The 17,089-nt window shown below is 51.1% G+C and overlaps 1 protein-coding gene across 9 annotated transcripts in view; it reads right to left on the bottom strand.

The window, feature by feature from the left end:
• Positions 1–17,089, bottom strand: part of CNTN1 (contactin 1) — a 384,862-nt gene that overhangs the window by 113,223 nt on the left and 254,550 nt on the right. For all 9 annotated transcript variants that reach the window (XM_051850934.3, XM_051850935.3, XM_051850936.3 and 6 more), the window contains 5 exons: positions 12,724–12,848; positions 12,028–12,145; positions 6,985–7,135; positions 4,203–4,330; positions 3,728–3,903 (listed from right to left, as the gene is read on the bottom strand). In XM_051850934.3, coding sequence (XP_051706894.1) covers positions 3,728–3,903; positions 4,203–4,330; positions 6,985–7,135; positions 12,028–12,145; positions 12,724–12,848 — 698 coding nt within the window. The remainder of the gene's footprint in view (positions 1–3,727; positions 3,904–4,202; positions 4,331–6,984; positions 7,136–12,027; positions 12,146–12,723; positions 12,849–17,089) is intronic.

Here is a 17,089-nt window from a genome sequence, read left to right as displayed (position 1 = left end):
ACTGGAGCCACGACCTACTGCCTCCTGGGTGTGCATCAGCAGGGAGCGTGATCCAAAGCAGCAGAACTGGGACCGAACCAGACCCTCTGATGTGGGACGAGGGTGTCCCGGCAGCGAGTTAACCACTGTGCCAACATCTGCCCCACCACTGACACTCAATGCAGGGCAAGGGCATTTATTTAATTTAATACAATAACGCTTTAAGTGCTAAATTATTTCAGGCTGAGAAATGTGGAACCTTATCCAAGCCTGCCCCTTGGTGGCCCAATTCAAGAATAGCAAGCTAAAATCAAAGCAGACTGATTACCGGTGATAGTTCCTTACTTACCCTAAAATGGAAAACGAACACAGCTTCTTGAAATCAAGAATAAGCTTAATCAGATTTAAATATTATTTCTTAGTTATAACTTTAGATATATTAACTTTTTTTTTTGACAGGCAGAGTGGACAGTGAGAGACAGAGAAAGGTCTTCCTTTGCCGTTGGTTCACCCTCCAATGGCCGCTGCGGCCGGCGCACTGTGCTGATCCACTGGCGGGAGCCAGGTGCTTCTCCTGGTCTCCCATGGGGTGCAGGGCCCAAGCACTTGGGCCATCCTCCACTGCACTCCCTGGCCACAGCAGAGAGCTGGCCTGGAAGAGGAGCTACCGGGACAGAATCTGGCGCCCCAACCGGGACTAGAACCCAGTGTGCCGGCGCCGCAAGGCCAAGGATTAGCCTAGTGAGCTGTGGCGCCAGCAGATATATTAACTTTTAGCAATTGAAATTACTAAAACATGATGATGTCAGTTTTGGTAGCTGATAGTTTCCAAAACCTTTAGATCTGAATTTCAAACCCACAAGGTGCCTCTCGTTTATTTTGCATTTGTGCCTGTGTGTCTTATTCAATATTTTATTTACCACAGTCCTGCCAGTCCTGCCACTGTGCCTGTTTGGAGTATATGTGCTCAGGGCATATTTTTTTTAATTAATTAATTAATTTATTTGATAAGCAGTGACAGAGTAAGGAAGAGACAGTGACAGCGAGAGAACTTCCATCCCCCGGTTCACTCCCCAAATGGCCACAACAGCCAGGGCTGGTCTCAGATAAAACCAGGAACAGGGAACTCCTTCCTGGTCTCCCACGTAGGCGGCAGGGGCCCAGGTCCTTGGGGCCATCTTCTGCTGCCTTCCCAGGAGCCCTAGCATGGCGCTGTATCCCACGAGGAACCACCAGGACTCCAGCCAGCACTCTGACAGGGATTCCGGCGCCACAAATGGCCGCGTAACTCAGTCACAACGACGGCCCCGTTTGTTTAAAGGAACAAATGCTATTCAATTATCAGAACATTTGCAGAATTAAAACAGCAAGATATTATTTAATCACGCAGCCATGTGCGCACACACACACACACACACACACAATGTTGCCTGGGCAACTCTCACAGACAAATGCAGCCACCACACTGCTCTTCTCATTGTGCTGCCACCAATGCCCACTGTCCCCGCACGATTTTAGTCACCAGGCTTCAGGTGGGAAGAGCCACTGCAGAGCGGGGTCTGCTAATTCACCTGGAGGCACTCACTGTGGTCAGGACCGTCCTGCACGGGCGGGCCCAACACGTTCAGTGTTGTACTTAAACCCTGCACGGCACGTTTGAAGTCTGGCCCTGAGGTCTGCCTTTATTGGAACAGAGGGAGATGCCAGGGAGAGCATGCTTGGTCTTTTGTAGGTTCCAAAGACATACCCAACTTAATGACTTATTTTAAAATACTCTTATCTGTTTGTGTTTTTAATTTAGAGATCTGAATCCCCTTTTGTAAAAAGTGTTGCAAATGCAGTCTTTGGTAATGTTACCGAAGGCTGTCACCTAGTGAGCCAGAGAGTGGGGTTCCCAGCCCAGGGAGGCAGCTCTGTGAGTGAGGGGACAGGCAGTGGGAGCCCGGGAGCCCGGGAGCCCGGGCACTGGGCCTGCAGTGAGAGTCTCTTCTGGGTTGGCAGAGGGGCAGCCGTGCCAAGGACCCCGGCTGTTGTCTGCACACGGAGGGCAGGCAGTAAGTGACGGCTTATGTCTGATTTTTATTGTCTAATTCATAACTCACGTCCTCACTAGTGTTCCACGTGTCTGTATTTTCCTCTCTTTAAATCACAGAGCTCTTTCATTCTCCCTGCTCCCTTTTCCTCTTTGCTGCAATTACTGTTTACATCAGCCAGCACAATGTAGCTATCACGTTGAAGAACAGAAGCGAGCTCTATCTATCACGTTTCAGCTTAATTAGGGCAACTAATGCCCCCAAATCTGCTCCACAGAGTTCACCATAGCAATGGTCGGCAGATTTCTAGAACGTGTTTTTGAAATTACTCAGTTTCTAAAACCTGAATCAGTTCCTTCAAACACAAATGTCTATTTAAAAAAAAAAATCTGTGTAGCTATTTTTTTCACTTGCAAAAAGCACAATTCACTTTCTATGAAAAATGAAACTCAATCTGAAAGACGTAGTAAAGACTTTTGGTGCCCATTTCACTGAAGTTGAGCCTATCTGCGTTATCACATCAGAAGAGTTTCACATATATAAGGAAAAAATACCACACTGCATAGATCAAAATACAAAACTTACAGTTCTTGGGAAATTTTCTGGTTTTTTAAGTACAGTATGGGCTCAGAAACTCAGAGACAATCGCTTTGTTGTAAATTTGCAGCTACAGCTACACTAGGTCTGCCCAAGCGCTATGGTTTCAGCCAGGCGGCCGATGTGTTTGTACCTGCTACAGGGCTAACACACCCAAGCACATAAACACTGATACTGCACCGACAGTTGCCACTCTAATAACAACATATCAAGAAACATCCCCATGGATTTCCAAATCAGTCTTCAACCTGACTGAGGTTCCCTTGGGCTATCTAAGAGTTCCAGAAGAGTAAAGAAAAGAGAGCAGGACCATGTGAAAACCAACATTATTAAAATGCGCACTTACCAACTTTCAGAGGCCACGCGACTTTGGAACATCTTAACTATCCTACTGAGCGCATTCATTTCTGCTTCTGCTCTAATGACTGGCATCCAAAACGACAGTTTTGTTGTGCAGGATGTGCTGCGAACACGCCTTTCGACTCCTGAGCCACTGGTGCTCTCGGGAAAGGCTGCCCAGTGAGCAGTCTGTCAGTACACCCGTGATGTCTCTACACAGCGAACGATTCCTGCAAAACGCTCTGCTCCGCTTGACTTCCTTCTATGCCCTATGTCACTACGTTTAATCACAGGACTCCAAACACATGCTTTCCAATTCTTAAAATACACCCATTTAACCCCTCTCAAGTTTCACAGAGCAGTTCTCCAAACCCTCACCCTAAGTGTTTTGTTGATTTCTTCTTACCTCCAGTGAATGAAATAAATGCTTTAAACTAAACATTACAATAAAATGCACATTCTAAGCTCTTCCTTCGCTGAAGGTAGGAATGGAGGCACTGGGACCTACAGCGCATTTGTATCTGGGAACAGTACACATTGGTGTAAATATTGTGCTGTATTTCCAGGGACAATGCACCTGAAGCCCTACGAGTATGTGTTGGCTGGTATCTCTCTGAATTCTTACAAGGACTACTGAGAGAACCGTACACGTCCTTCTTGCCCGAGTACCCCTCATCACGGAAATCTGGAGCCACACAGCACGTGACTGCAGAAACTCAAGTTTCCATGCCGACACCCAGGAATCCCTGGGATGCTAGTAACTGAAACGTGATGCATACCATGAAATTTCGCTGGTAGTGGATGTTCTCCTTGTTGAAGTCAATCACGTAGCCGTTGAAGGACCACACGAACGTGAGATCCAGGGCGGAATCAAAGGACGCGGCACACTGCATGGTGGCGTTCTCCCCGACGGTGATGTCAGCGTTCAGAGGGGCCAGGATGATCCGCGTGGGGTCTGCACGGTTTCAAGTGAGAGAGTAAAAAGCATGATTCAAGAACGTGTGATACTCCACAAGATCCGACACGCCCCTGAATAACAGCCAATGCGTTCTGATTTCTCTGTGCAAAGCAACGAGACACTCTTAAATCCAAATGCCAGGAACAATTTCACCAAGCAAGGACCCGCCCAGAAAGCTTGTATCAATCCAGGGGCTGTTTCCGAATCTTGGTGGCGAACCACACGTCTTGCAGCACATCAGAAGTTAAACACCGTCAGGCTGAACAAAGAGCAGGACGAGAACTGGGGTTCCCCACCTGTGATGACGAGCGTCCCAGTGCTATTCGCCTTTCCCCTGTTGTTTTCTGCAAAGCAGGTGTAGACGCCGCCATCGCTCCTCGTAATGTTGTTGATTTCCAGGCTGCCGTCTTCCCAGATGAGGATTCTAGAGCAATGGGAAAAACAGTATCCATGACGCTGCAACTGAACACTTTGTTACTGCACCGCTGTTATAGACACTTCATCGTATACAGACGACAGGACAGTCAGGACGGGCTGGAAGTGGGGGCATGCTGTCTCTCGTTTCCAGAATTCTTCCTTAGCAGGGACAGAACCACGACAGGCATGTTCAAACAGACCTGCTGTTGTACTCCTGGTGGGACCTCCACCCTTCCCCGTGTGTCAGCCCGAGGTGAGGACGTGAGGGACCTAAGTCATGACACTGCACAGCCTGGGACCCTCCAGCAACGTCCTCTCCCAGAGGCCACGCTCAGGCCCTGCCCCACGATGCACCACAGGACCTCAGGTTCTTCCTCCGCTCCTGCTCCCCTGCAGACTGTTCAGCGGCACCCTCAGGTTCCTCACAATTCTGGTTGCTGTTATGCATACCTGTACATGTAACGCACACACACACACATGCGCACACACACACAGGGTCTTTCTGTCTTGGCATTCTGCACCTGTTCTTCCTCCCACATGTTTTTCTCTATACTCATGTTCCTCCTGAAATGTCTCAGTTCTACCTGTTACTTCCATCCTTGCATTTGCTAGGACATTCTGACATCAGGAAGGCCTGCTTGGCTATGCCCCAGCGTCTCACACATCCATTAATGCACTCCTGCGTGGAAACAGCAGCCGGCACCCACTAAGCAGTGAGACGTCCCCACTGAGGGGCCCTGTGATCAGCCTGTGAGCTACGTGCAGTTTAACTGAAGCAGGTTGAAGCAGTTTTCCTCAGCCCACCACAAAATGACATTCATGCCACAAAGGGATGAGTTCAGAACCATAGGAGGCCTGACACAAAGGAGGCCAGGTCACCAAGGAATGTGACCTCAGGACTTCAGCTCAATTTCACCACAGGACCCTGTCTCGCCTGCTGCTTCAGAGAAAGACACATTCAAAGAAACGTGTTTTAGAATCCTCCTTACTAACCCATTCTGCAAATAACATTTTTTAAAAATTTAAGGTGTACAAATTTCATATACACAGGTTCAGGAACATTGTGATACTTCCCACCCTACCTTCCTCCCGCCCACACTCCCACCCTTCCTCCTCCTTTCTCTATTATTCCCTCTTAATTCTCATAATGATCTACTTTCAGTTAATTTTATACTCCCAAGATTAACCCTACACTAAGCAAAGAGTTTAACAAACAGTAGGAAGAAAAAAAAAAAAAAAAAAAACACTGGACCTCAACAGTAGAGGCAAGGGCTGTAAACAAGCATCATGTCTCAAAATGTCCACTTCACTTCTGTACTTTACACCAATTCTGTTAACTACTAAGACGTTCTGCAGGAGAACACAACCACTGGAGCCTGAACAGAACCATGCAGCTGAGGGTTCCAGGATCATCTGTCCACATATTGGCCTCTCGCAATGGCGGGCCACCAGCAGGGTACTTCTAAGGGCTGCAGAACACAGAACTATGTCAACTTCAATGTGAAATCCATACACAGTGTTGCTTGTTCATTATATGAATTTCTCACAAAATTCTTGAAGTCCCCACTCCATTTTCCACAATCATTTTCCATTAGCCTTCACTGCGCAATTCTCCAGCACCAACCTGGCACAGAAATGACTGTGATGTGGGGAACCGTGTTTGATAACTCCTTGTCCATCAGAGTGAGATCAAGTTTCTGTTTAGATTAGAGATCATTTAGTTTTGTGCTAAGTGAGCTGTTTGCTTATCTTTTTACACAGCAGTTTACATACTAGTCTACAGCATTAAGACATTTGCACACACACTCTGTATCTATCATAAAGTGGCACCTACACGGAGACATCAGATGGATTAAACTAAGAGAACTGGACCTGTAGACGCTAGATACAATTCCGAAGTCTTAAATAACACAACCAAAACAGTGGGATTCAGGAGACGGTTCTTTTCTGAAACACACAATGACATTTAGGAAATACAAGTCCACAAGAAGTGAAGTCCTTGGTAAGAGACATGACGTGGGTCCCAGTCAGAATCAGAGCAAGGTTCCACCAGGAAGGAGGAAGAGACGAGGTCAGCCAGGGCTGCAGGGGATGCCCTACCGCAGGCTGTGCAGGAGGGACCTCCTAACAGCTGAGCCCAGGCCATCTGACCTCACTCCTGGCACCGCTGCACCGCTCCTGGTCACTCCATTAACGTATCAATACCAATTTAGCAAGCTCACTCTTGTTTAAGACTAATTCTTCTATATTACTGGATGTTAAATCAACGTATTGTTCTCCTCCTGAAATACTGAGTAGACTAACTACCCCAAAATAAATCAAGTATGAATGGATATCAAGTCCTTCTTCAGGAAAAAAGCACACAGTAGAGAAACTTAAAAACAGTTTCCCATTAGTGGCTATGTGGTTGTGGGTGACTCAGCAATAAAAAAAAATCTCTGAGCTTCAGTTTTCTAAATTCCTTACAAATTACGGAAGCCTAACATGTGATCCCTGACTGCAGTAAGAGATAATGACGGGGCGGTAATGACATCTGAGATGCGCAGCACCTGCTGTGCAGGCGCAGGAACCAAGGCCATGGTCACAAGGCTGTGAGAACGTGTCTTGTGTGAGAGGCTTCCCCAGAGAGCTCCGGCGGGCGGAGTCCTGGCCCCCGCTCACCTGCTGCCGTTGACCAGCCACTCGGTCCCTTTGCTCCAGGAAAACTTTGGTTTGGGCGCGGCTTTGGGTTTGCATTCGATTATCACCCTTCCTCCCTTAGCAGCCAGGATCTTCTTCTTCATGGGGTTCATTTCAAATGTTGGGGCCAAGGCTGAAAGGAAAAGAAATCATCACTTCTGTCTTGTCTTTAGTAACACCCAAACACGCCTCCTGTATTGTGGCGCCTTTCATTCCCTTTCGATGGACAGTTAACGGAAAGGATTAACCTCAGTAAAAGTAATCACTAGGATCAACAAGCATTCCCACACACACACACCTGGCCTGTTATTTAATAACTTTTATACAGACTTCACCCAGTTCAAAGGCGCTGTAATCGGACTATTAGAAGCTTCAGTTACAATTAACAGTCGTAGTCACATTGACCTTAAAGGTAATATCTCAACTGTCTGACTCCATTCCCAAGGGACATCGAGCACCTGTAAGCAGTGACATACGGTGACATTAATCCTCTCAATGGCAACTGCATGAATAGACCCCGTGTACAGCAGAGAGAACTAAGTCCGTCCACAACACGTAACCTGGCAGGGGTGCCCCAGAACTAACAGGTCCTTCTGTTCTCACAGCACAGCCTCTCTGTCCCTGCACGTTTGCTGAGCACCGAGCATATACAGACGTTTTCTGAGATGGAAGAAGAAGCGGCCCCTCCTGAGGCGCCCCCGCCCTAGCTGCCGCTCAGCCCCTCAGCACTGGGCAGACTGCACGGGACTCTGTGCACCCACTGTGGTGCACGCCTCGATGCGTCAGCGCTCTCCTCAGGAGCCTACCCTAGGCCTGAGTCTATTTTCATCTGGGGTTCGACTCTCCATTATCCAGCCAGCTTGTCCCGTGCATCAGGATCAGCTCGTGGTGGTGTTGTTATTCAGATGTTCACACAGCAGGCCTGGGGTGGGCCTGAGATCCTGCACTGGGAAACCTCTGGCTGCACGTCCCCCCGTTCCCCCGTCCCTGGCTCTGCCTCCAAGTCCCGGCCTGCCCTGCCACTTTCTGGGACAAGGATTTAGTCTACTTCACTTCTTCTGCCGTCTGACTTCTGATAACTGGTAATGAATAACTAAGTAACCAATCCACGTGCACTGTAAAACTAACACAGTGTTCGGGATTTTGTGCAGGCTCAATAAATATTCTGAGTGACATATTGTTTAAAAGACATAAAAGAAAATTGAATAAGATTTTATTTTAAAAACTAAAATTTATGTCTAAAATAATTTTTCTTTATGCAGTTGAGGTTTTAATGACACGGTTGGGTCATTAAGTGACTCCCTCTCTATCTAATATGTGGATTTGTAGCAACAGAATCGAGGCAATGACGTCCACATTTTGGAAGAGGGAAAGAATAAGGGACTACTCTTCCAGGTGGCTGAGAAGAGAGCCTGATGCACACCTGGTCTCTGTTGGCCTTTACTGTATTCCATGTACCTGTTTGTTTGCTTTTATTATTGTTTGTCTTTAACAGTGTCCGGTACAGGGTAAGAGCTCACTAAATAGGTGTGGATGAATAAACGGATTAATCAGTAAGTCAGGAAAAGACAGAGAAGCACTTCTCCTGAGCACACAGCAGGCGGGAACAGACTGAGACCAGCACAAAGACGTCCACAACTACAGATCTGCGGAGGCTCGGGTGCTGTTGGCTTTAGTTACCACGTTCCTCGCCCTTAAACAAACGGGTGATCAGCACTTGGATCCACGCATCTTTCCATATAAGCGGATGAATTCTTAACCCACTTTGCCACAATGGCAGCCCCAGCACATATGATTTTTGCCAATGCATATAAAAATATAATTTTATTACATTTAACTATAAACTAAAACTAACTTTTTACAGAAAATGTTTTTATCAATCTGTTGGTATACTTTGGTGGATTATAGTAAATGTGACTTTAACAAATAAATATATTAATTCTTACCCATGGCCTGTATCATTCTCTGAATCTATGTCAAGTATTTTTGGGTGAGAAAACAAGTATGTATTGATGACAAGTACAAAACATTTAGTGTTTTGCACTAACTTGTCTTTTTTAATGTATGAGGACAGAGAAGATCCCTCCACAGCAGGCAGAAATTGGGCATTTGGCAAAGAATTAAACTCCTCTCATTTCTTCTCCCAGAGTCAAAACGACTCCGCATCACATTGTAGCAGACACCTGGGCCTGCAGTGCCGGCCTCACACCCCTGTGTGCGGACAGTTTGCTCCAGCACCTCCCCGCACTTCCACCGCCTCCTCTTTTCCTAGCATTATGCGCGACACTGGTGTTTGGAGAAAACTGGCCACACTGTGCCCTGCCTTGCCTCTCAGGAAGCAGCTCCCGCGGACAGAGCCTGACAACCTGGATTCAATCCATACAGGACCACACCTGGAGACGACTCCTTCAAGTGACACAAAGAGGTCACACACGTTAAGACCGCAGTCAAAACAGATGCCGTGACAATGTGAAGGGGACAAGCCATGGTGTAACCTGCAGAGGTGCGGATGAGGGAGGGAGGGGGAGGCCACCGTGATGCTTTACAACAGAGAAGCCTGGGGCAGAAAAGTCGGGAGTGGATGGGAGACCATGGGCTCCTCCTCAGACCCGCCTGGGGGCTTCTCCATGGCCACACGCAGAAACACGTCCACGAGGGCGTGGCGCCGCTGAGCCTGACAGAGGATGAAGACCTGGGCTCGGGGCAGAAGCCATGGGATCCTTCAGGGTTCGTTGGAGATGAAGACACTGAGCAGGAATTTTAAAGACGTAATGATGATCCAGGAAAAGTCACACGGACTATGTGAAGGGCAGAGGGAGGACCTCGGCACAGAGCCAGGGAAATGCAACTCGGGAGACAGAGGCTTCGCACCAGGCGGAGGGGGGTGAATGGGGACGAGAGCGTGACAGAGAAATAGTCTGGGAGCCAGGGCCTCGGGGTCACTGAAGACACGAGACGAGAGGTGAAGCGTGCAACACAGGTGGATGCAGAGGACTGGGTGCTGTGAACATAAACTCACCTACACACACACACATGTGTGCACACACACATGTATGCACACAGGCACACACACATGTATGCACACAGGCACACACACAAGTATGCACACACACAGGTACACTCATGTGTGTGCACACAGAGGCACACACATGCAGGCACACAGGAATATGCACACACACAGGTACACTCGTGTGTGCACACACATGCAGGCACACACATGCGTGCACACACACATGTATGCACACAGGCACACACATGCAGGCACACAGGAATATGTACACACGCAGGTACACTCATGTGTGTGCACACAGAGGCACACTCATGCAGGCACACAGGCACACACATGCAGAGAGGAATACACACCCACATGTGTGCACACATGCAGGCACACTCAGCCCTCCCTGGCTGCACGCAGAGCATGGAAAGTTCCAGTGAAGTCCAAGTGAGGGACGGCAAGGCCAGGAGCTGAGATGCTGCACGCGCAGTGAGGGACCCGTGGTAGCGGGAGAGGGCTGGGGCTGGGACCTGCACGCGCAGTGAGGGACCCGTGGTAGTGGGAGGGGGCTGGGGGCTGGGGGCTGGGACCTGCACGTGCAGTGAGGGACCCGTGGTAGCGGGAGAGGGCTGGGGCTGGGACCTGCACGCACAGTGAGGGACCCGTGGTAGTGGGAGGGGGCTGGGGGCTGGGGGCTGGGACCTGCACGCACAGTGAGGGACCTGTGGCAGCAGGAGAGGGCTGGGGGCTGGGACCTGCACGCACAGTGAGGGACCCGTGGCAGCGGGAGAGGGCTGGGGGCTGGGACCTGCACGCACAGTGAGGGACCTGTGGTAGCGGGAGAGGGCTGGGGGCTGGGACCTGCACGTGCAGTGAGGGACCCATGGCAGCCGGGAGAGGGTTGGGGGCTGGGGCCTGCACGTGCAGTGAGGGACCCGTGGTAGCGGGAGAGGGTTGGGGGCTGGGACCTGCACACGCAGTGAGGGACCCGTGGTAGCGGGAGAGGGTTGGGGGCTGGGACCTGCACGCGCAGTGAGGGACCCGTGGTAGCAGGAGAGGGTTGGGGGCTGGGGCCTGCACGTGCAGTGAGGGACCCGTGGTAGTGGGAGAGGGCTGGGGGCTGGGACCTGCACGCGCAGTGAGGGACCCCTGGTAGTGGGAGAGGGTTGGGGGCTGGGACCTGCACGTGCAGTGAGGGACCCATGGTAGTGGGAGAGGGTTGGGGGCTGGGACCTGCACACGCAGTGAGGGACCCGTGGTAGCGGGAGAGGGTTGGGGGCTGGGACCTGCACGCGCAGTGAGGGACCCCTGGTAGTGGGAGAGGGTTGGGGGCTGGGACCTGCACGCGCAGTGAGGGACCCGTGGTAGTGGGAGAGGGCTGGGGGCTGGGGCCTGCACGTGCAGTGAGGGACCCGTGGTAGCGGGAGAGGGCTGGGGGCTGGGACCTGCACGCACAGTGAGGGACCCCTGGTAGTGGGAGAGGGCCGGGAGCTAAGATTCTGCTCGCAGAGGGTTTGGATGGCCACACCGTTTGAGGAGCAGCTGCGAAGGCAGGAGTCTGGTGAGGAATGTTCTGAAGACTTCCAGCACCAGCTGCAGGCCGTGGAACTCGGGGACCTGTGGGGCCCAGGGTATGACAGGCCCTCTGCATCTGGTGGCCTGGTCCCCACTGTGTGAGGGCTTGCAAACCATGGTCAGCTGCCCACACATATGAGAGGCCACCTTGGAGTTTTGTTTTACCATTTAAAAATGGTAAAGACCAGTGTACACCCTGTTCTCTCAGATTTATTGTAGACTTCAGCTTTCACAAAATAAGAACCTACATGTAGCTGAATTTTCAACCAACAGAAGAAAGTTTCGTTATTTTTCCTACTTAAATGCTGTTCAATGACAGGAAAACACCACCACCATCATTCCACTCCAACTTCATTTCGAAAGGTCTTTAGTGAACGAGAGATCAAACACAATCTATGTTCTCTTGCTGTCTCGGCTGTTCAATGGCTGCTTAACAGGAATGGGAGGATACTGACCCAAGATCTTCAACTCGGCATTCGCATAGATGGCCCCGTGCGTGTTTTCAGCTATGCACTGGTACATCCCGGCATTCTCGAAGGTCACGTCATACAGCCTCAGCTCCCCTCTGTGGTACTGCCAAGGACAAAAGCAGAACACAGCCGTGGCAACCAACGCCAGCAGAACCGCGCTCGCCAAAGCTCATCCTCGGACGCTGTGGCTTCAGCTGCCTAGGAGTCGGTGCACCGTGGCAAGTGCCTGGCTCCTGGAGACAGGCCCGGCTGGCACACCCGAGGCTCCTGCGCTCTACCCCCTCCCCAGCCAGAGCTGCGCCCCACCGCCCTGACCTCTGGGGCCAGTGGGAGACTCCAGGGAAGGTGAGGAGGCCTGCTGCCTCTGTGGGTAACTCCGCGTCTGGTCTGCACACCAGGCAGACGGTGGCAAAGCAAGGACAAGGACAACGCCAGGCAGCAGAGACGGACGAGCAGCAAGAGGGAGAGTGGAACAGAGGACAAAGGAGCAGGCAGGGGCCGGGCAGAGACTGAGAGTCGTGCAGACTTGCTGACCGGAAAGACAGTTGTTAGGAGTCTTCCTATCGCAGGGCTGGGGACCCTCCTCCACTTACCCACCTGCTAATCCGTCGCAGAGTGACCTGGAGACACCGTCTGCCCAGGGGCGCAGGAACCGCACAGCCCTGCTCTGGGACCACTTACCGCGTATCCGTTTTTCAGCCAGCGGATGGTCGGGATGGGCTTCCCTGTGGCCACACACGGCCAGTAGAGGTCACTTCCGATGTCCACCTCCGTGTCGTTGATGTGCTCCACCCACTCAGGAAATGCTGCAGGAGAAGGGCGTGGTCAGGACAAAGGGCAGCCTCAGCAAGGACAGGAGTGGACACTGGGCCAGCCCCACTCTGCTGACCGCCTCGGACGCTGACTGGCCTGACAGCAAGTGAGACACACGTGGCAGTGCCCGCACAGGCCACGCCCCTGCAGGTGTGACTACCACCATCCTGTAGGTGCCCCGCACAGGCCACACCCCTACGGGTGTGACTATCACCATCCTGTAGGTGCCCTGCACAGGCCACGCCCCTACGGGTGTGACAACCACCATCCTGTAGGTGCCCTGCACAGGCCACGCCCCCACGGGTGTGACTACCACCATCCTGTAGGTGCCCCACACAGGCCACGCCCCCACGGGTGTGACTACCACCGTCCTGTAGGTGCCCCGCACAGGCCACGCCCCCACGGGTGTGACTACCACCGTCCTGTAGGTGCCCCGCACAGGCCACGCCCCTGCAGGTGTGACTACCACCATCCTGTAGGTGCCCCGCACAGGCCACGCCCCTGCAGGTGTGACAACCACAGACCTGCAGTCATCACTCTTATTTGCATAAACCTCGTTTGGCTGGGAAGCTACTTCATAATGAGTTCTAACCTTCAGGGTCTGTCAAAATGACAATCACCATTTTAAGCAATCAGTCCCAACTGATGGTGATGTCATCCTCTCACCTTTTGGACAAAGATTCGGGTCTCCTTTAACAAATGACTGATGTCCATTTTTACTTCTATGACAACAGTAATGGACACTTCTTAGCGTGTAAGAGCCTTTTGTAAGGGATTGTTTTTCTCTGACAAAGTTATCTTGGTCCAAGTCCCTGAATCTTCTTTAAAAACATTTTTAAATTTATGTATTTTGGGGATCTTTCATCTCATGGTTGACCCCCAGATGGCTGGATGGCTGCAATGGCCAGTGCTGGGCCACGTGGAAGCCAGGAGCTTCTTCTGGGTGTCAGGAGACCAGGTCCTTGGGCCATCAATCCTCTGCTTTCTCTGGCCATTAGCAGGAAGCTGGATGGGAAATGGAGCAGCCTGGACATGAATCGGAACCCACATGGAATGCCAGTGTTGCAGGCAGCGACTTTAGCTACACTACAAGGCTGGCCCTGAGTTCTTACACATTAAATACGTTAAACACATTAAATAATGTTTTCTTACACAGTAAAATACCTTCATTCATGGGAAGACTCAAGGCTGAACCCATCTCTTTAATGACCATCATGTGAAACCTGCAGGTCCCAACTGCAGTGTTTAACTTACATCCAAGTATTTAGCATACATATACAAAACAAACCAGAAAACACATTTTTTAAATCTTACCAAACCAAACCAACAGCATACAGATATACACACGTGCGCATCCTCCTGTGCATTTTTGTAGTCTATGTCACCACATTTAGTAAGTTTCCATACTCAGAGCATTTCTTGATAACATACAGAGGAAGTGTTTAGAACTTGGGCACAAGGACCTGTAAACACCAGGTGACAAAGGTTTCACTTTGTGCACAGTCACAGCAGGCCTCTCCTGTCTCGTCCCCACGTGGACAGAGAGGTCCCCTCTCTGAAACAGGCAGCTGCATTCTATGTCTGGTTTAATTATGTAACTTTCTGGTGGTCTGATTAGAATTAAAGATAAAACTTCATATACCTTATTAATACAGCAGAAGTAATAGTTCCCTTAAATTTCCTCTCTCCCCTTAGTTCTCCTCTAACATCAGACAGTGCAGAATTCTGCTCTGCTGGGAATGTAGTCTTCTTAACGTGTTGAATGAAAACAGATCCATATTCGTGAGAAACCTGGTAGAATGTGATAGCTTTATCCACAGAATTTAAGGGACAAATCAGAACCTTCCTCCCCATAGAATGACACTTGATGCACTTGATGTGTATCAAGTTAAGTCTCCAGGTCAGTAATCTACAAATGTGAAGTTCAGGCAAAACATCTCGTCTCATCTCTTACCTTAGTCATCGTGGATGAGACCATAGAGGGGGCGGGGACTGATGCAGAGAAGAGTTTTGGGGTCCACACCCTGATCAGTCCACTATTAGACAGGCATGGGGTAGGATACATGGCCCGGGGCAGTGGGCACAGGGTGCAGAGAAGTCCACCTGGCCTGGGCTGCACACGCCAAGGTTCAGAGACCACACCCTGATCACTTTGCTGTAGGACAGGCATGGGGTAGGAGGGCACGGCCCTGTGGAGTGGACACTGGGTACAGGGAGTGTCGCTCCCCGTCTTCGTGGAGGAACGACACAGGACCCTGCGCTGTTCTTTTCGTCTGCTCGGCCCTCCCCGGGTTAGCTGCTGGTTCTTCCCGGGTTGGCTACTATCCTTTCCACCTCCGTGGAAGGGCAGTTCCCCCTGGCCACATTCCCCACTTCCGCAGGGGAGCGGCACACCGCCGGCCGGCTTTCTCGGGGGCTGCACGGGTGTTCCTTCAGCTAGATGTTCCCCTTAGATGTTCCTGGTGCATGCCGTCTCTCTCCTCCTTTATAGTCCTCCTCCGCCAATCCCAACTCGGCTGCCCACACGCCGAGTACGCTGCTCTCCAATCAGGAGCAAGTCCTACAGTTAATTGGTTGAACTGGAGGCAGCTGTGCGGAAGCTGTTTACTTCTCTCCCAGCGCCATATTGTGGGAGAGCAGATGCATAGAATAAGTCTTAATTCCAGTAACTCAGTCTAGTCCGGTTGCTCCCCACAGATCCCCCTTTCTTTTTATTTTTTGGCGTTGATACGCGCCTGTCTTCGGTGTCCCGCGGCACACACTCTGCTCTACTTGCTAGAGTTGCCACAGGCTCTTACAAGTCCTATCAATCAGGCAAACCGAATCCTGGTCCTCTCTTCGCCATGTTGTGAGGAGGTTTTTAGGCGCTGATGCGTGCCTGTGTTCGGTGCCCTGCAGCGCATGCTCTGGTCGAGCCTGCAGGGGCTTACAAGCCCTATCAGGCAAACCGAATCCAAGCCTTCTCATTGCCTTTTTGTGGGGAGGCCTTACTGATGTTAATTCGTGCCTGTCTTCGGTGACCTGCGGCGCATAAGCTGCTAGCCGCCGCAGGTGCTCATCGTGCTCATCGCCTCACTTAATCAGGCAGACCGAATCCAAGCTCTCTAATTGTTGTATTGTAGGGAGGCCTTTCTATTTCTCTATTTCTCTATCTCCGGGCATTCCTATTTCTCCCATTTTACTTCTGTCTGCCAACATTCCCATTTCTCTCACTCCACTTCCAAACTTCTGTTTCTCCCCGCAGCTTCCCGCTGCCCGCCCCGAGGCTACTTCTCGGCGGCTTCCCAGCTGAGCCGCTTCAGCCCGCGCCTCTTTCATCTGCGCAGCTTCCCGGCTTCGCGAGGCTTGGCTGCGCGCGCTCCGCGGTCTCCACGCCCTTCGCGTCTGCACCACGGCCTCGCGCCAGCCCCGTTCCCTATCTATTCACGCCCCGTGCTCTCTCTGCACGCGGCGGCTTCCGCGAGTAACACAGCGTAGCTTACGTGTCCGCCACTAGCATTCAATCTAAGTTCCCCGGGCTAGCCTGGCGAATTCAACCCAGCATACGTCTCCGCCCCACGATTTGGCTTCCCGTCCTTTGCTCCCCAGGCTAATCAGACGGATCCCAATCTGGCTTACGTTTCAGCTTCTGGTTTCAACTTTTCGCCCCCTATTCCCGGGCTAACTTGAGAACCCCAAAGTGGCTTTCGTGTCCGCCTTGGCCTGCCCCCCACGGCTTCAATTTCCCTAACATTTTTCTCTACCCGGTATGTTTCCCCAAACTTTCCTCCAACAATATTCCTCCCTCATTTCTCCTGGCCTCTCCCCACAGTCCGTATCCGAGTCTGTTTGTTCTAGCTTTCACTTTCGCTTTCGACCTTAGAGATTTCTCCCAGCTTCCCCCCGTAGTCCGTATCTGAGTCTATGCCTAGGCTTTCAATAGCTTCTTCCAGCACCCTTTTCGTCCGGCTTTTCCCTAGGCTGTTTGCTAGTCTCTCTCTCCGATATTTTCCCTAGGCTGTTTGCTAGTTTCTCTCTCCGATATTTTCCCTAGTTCTTCCCGTTTCTTCCCTCCTAAGTTTTTTATCCGTCCTAGGTTTCCTATCCGAGTCACGGCACCATTATGTCGCTCCCCGTCTTCGTGGAGGAACGACACAGGACCCTGCGCTGTTCTTTTCGTCTGCTCGGCCCTCCCCGGGTTAGCTGCTGGTTCTTCCCGGGTTGGCTACTATCCCTTCCACCTCCGTGGAAGGGC

Source organism: Oryctolagus cuniculus, chromosome 9 (assembly GCF_051225735.1).
Source record: "Oryctolagus cuniculus isolate XC-2025 breed Fujian yellow rabbit chromosome 9, ASM5122573v1, whole genome shotgun sequence".
In the NCBI taxonomy this organism is placed as follows: domain Eukaryota; kingdom Metazoa; phylum Chordata; class Mammalia; order Lagomorpha; family Leporidae; genus Oryctolagus; species Oryctolagus cuniculus.
The sequence above is the reverse complement of the archived record's forward strand: the minus strand, read 5'-3'. Positions and strand labels throughout refer to the sequence as shown.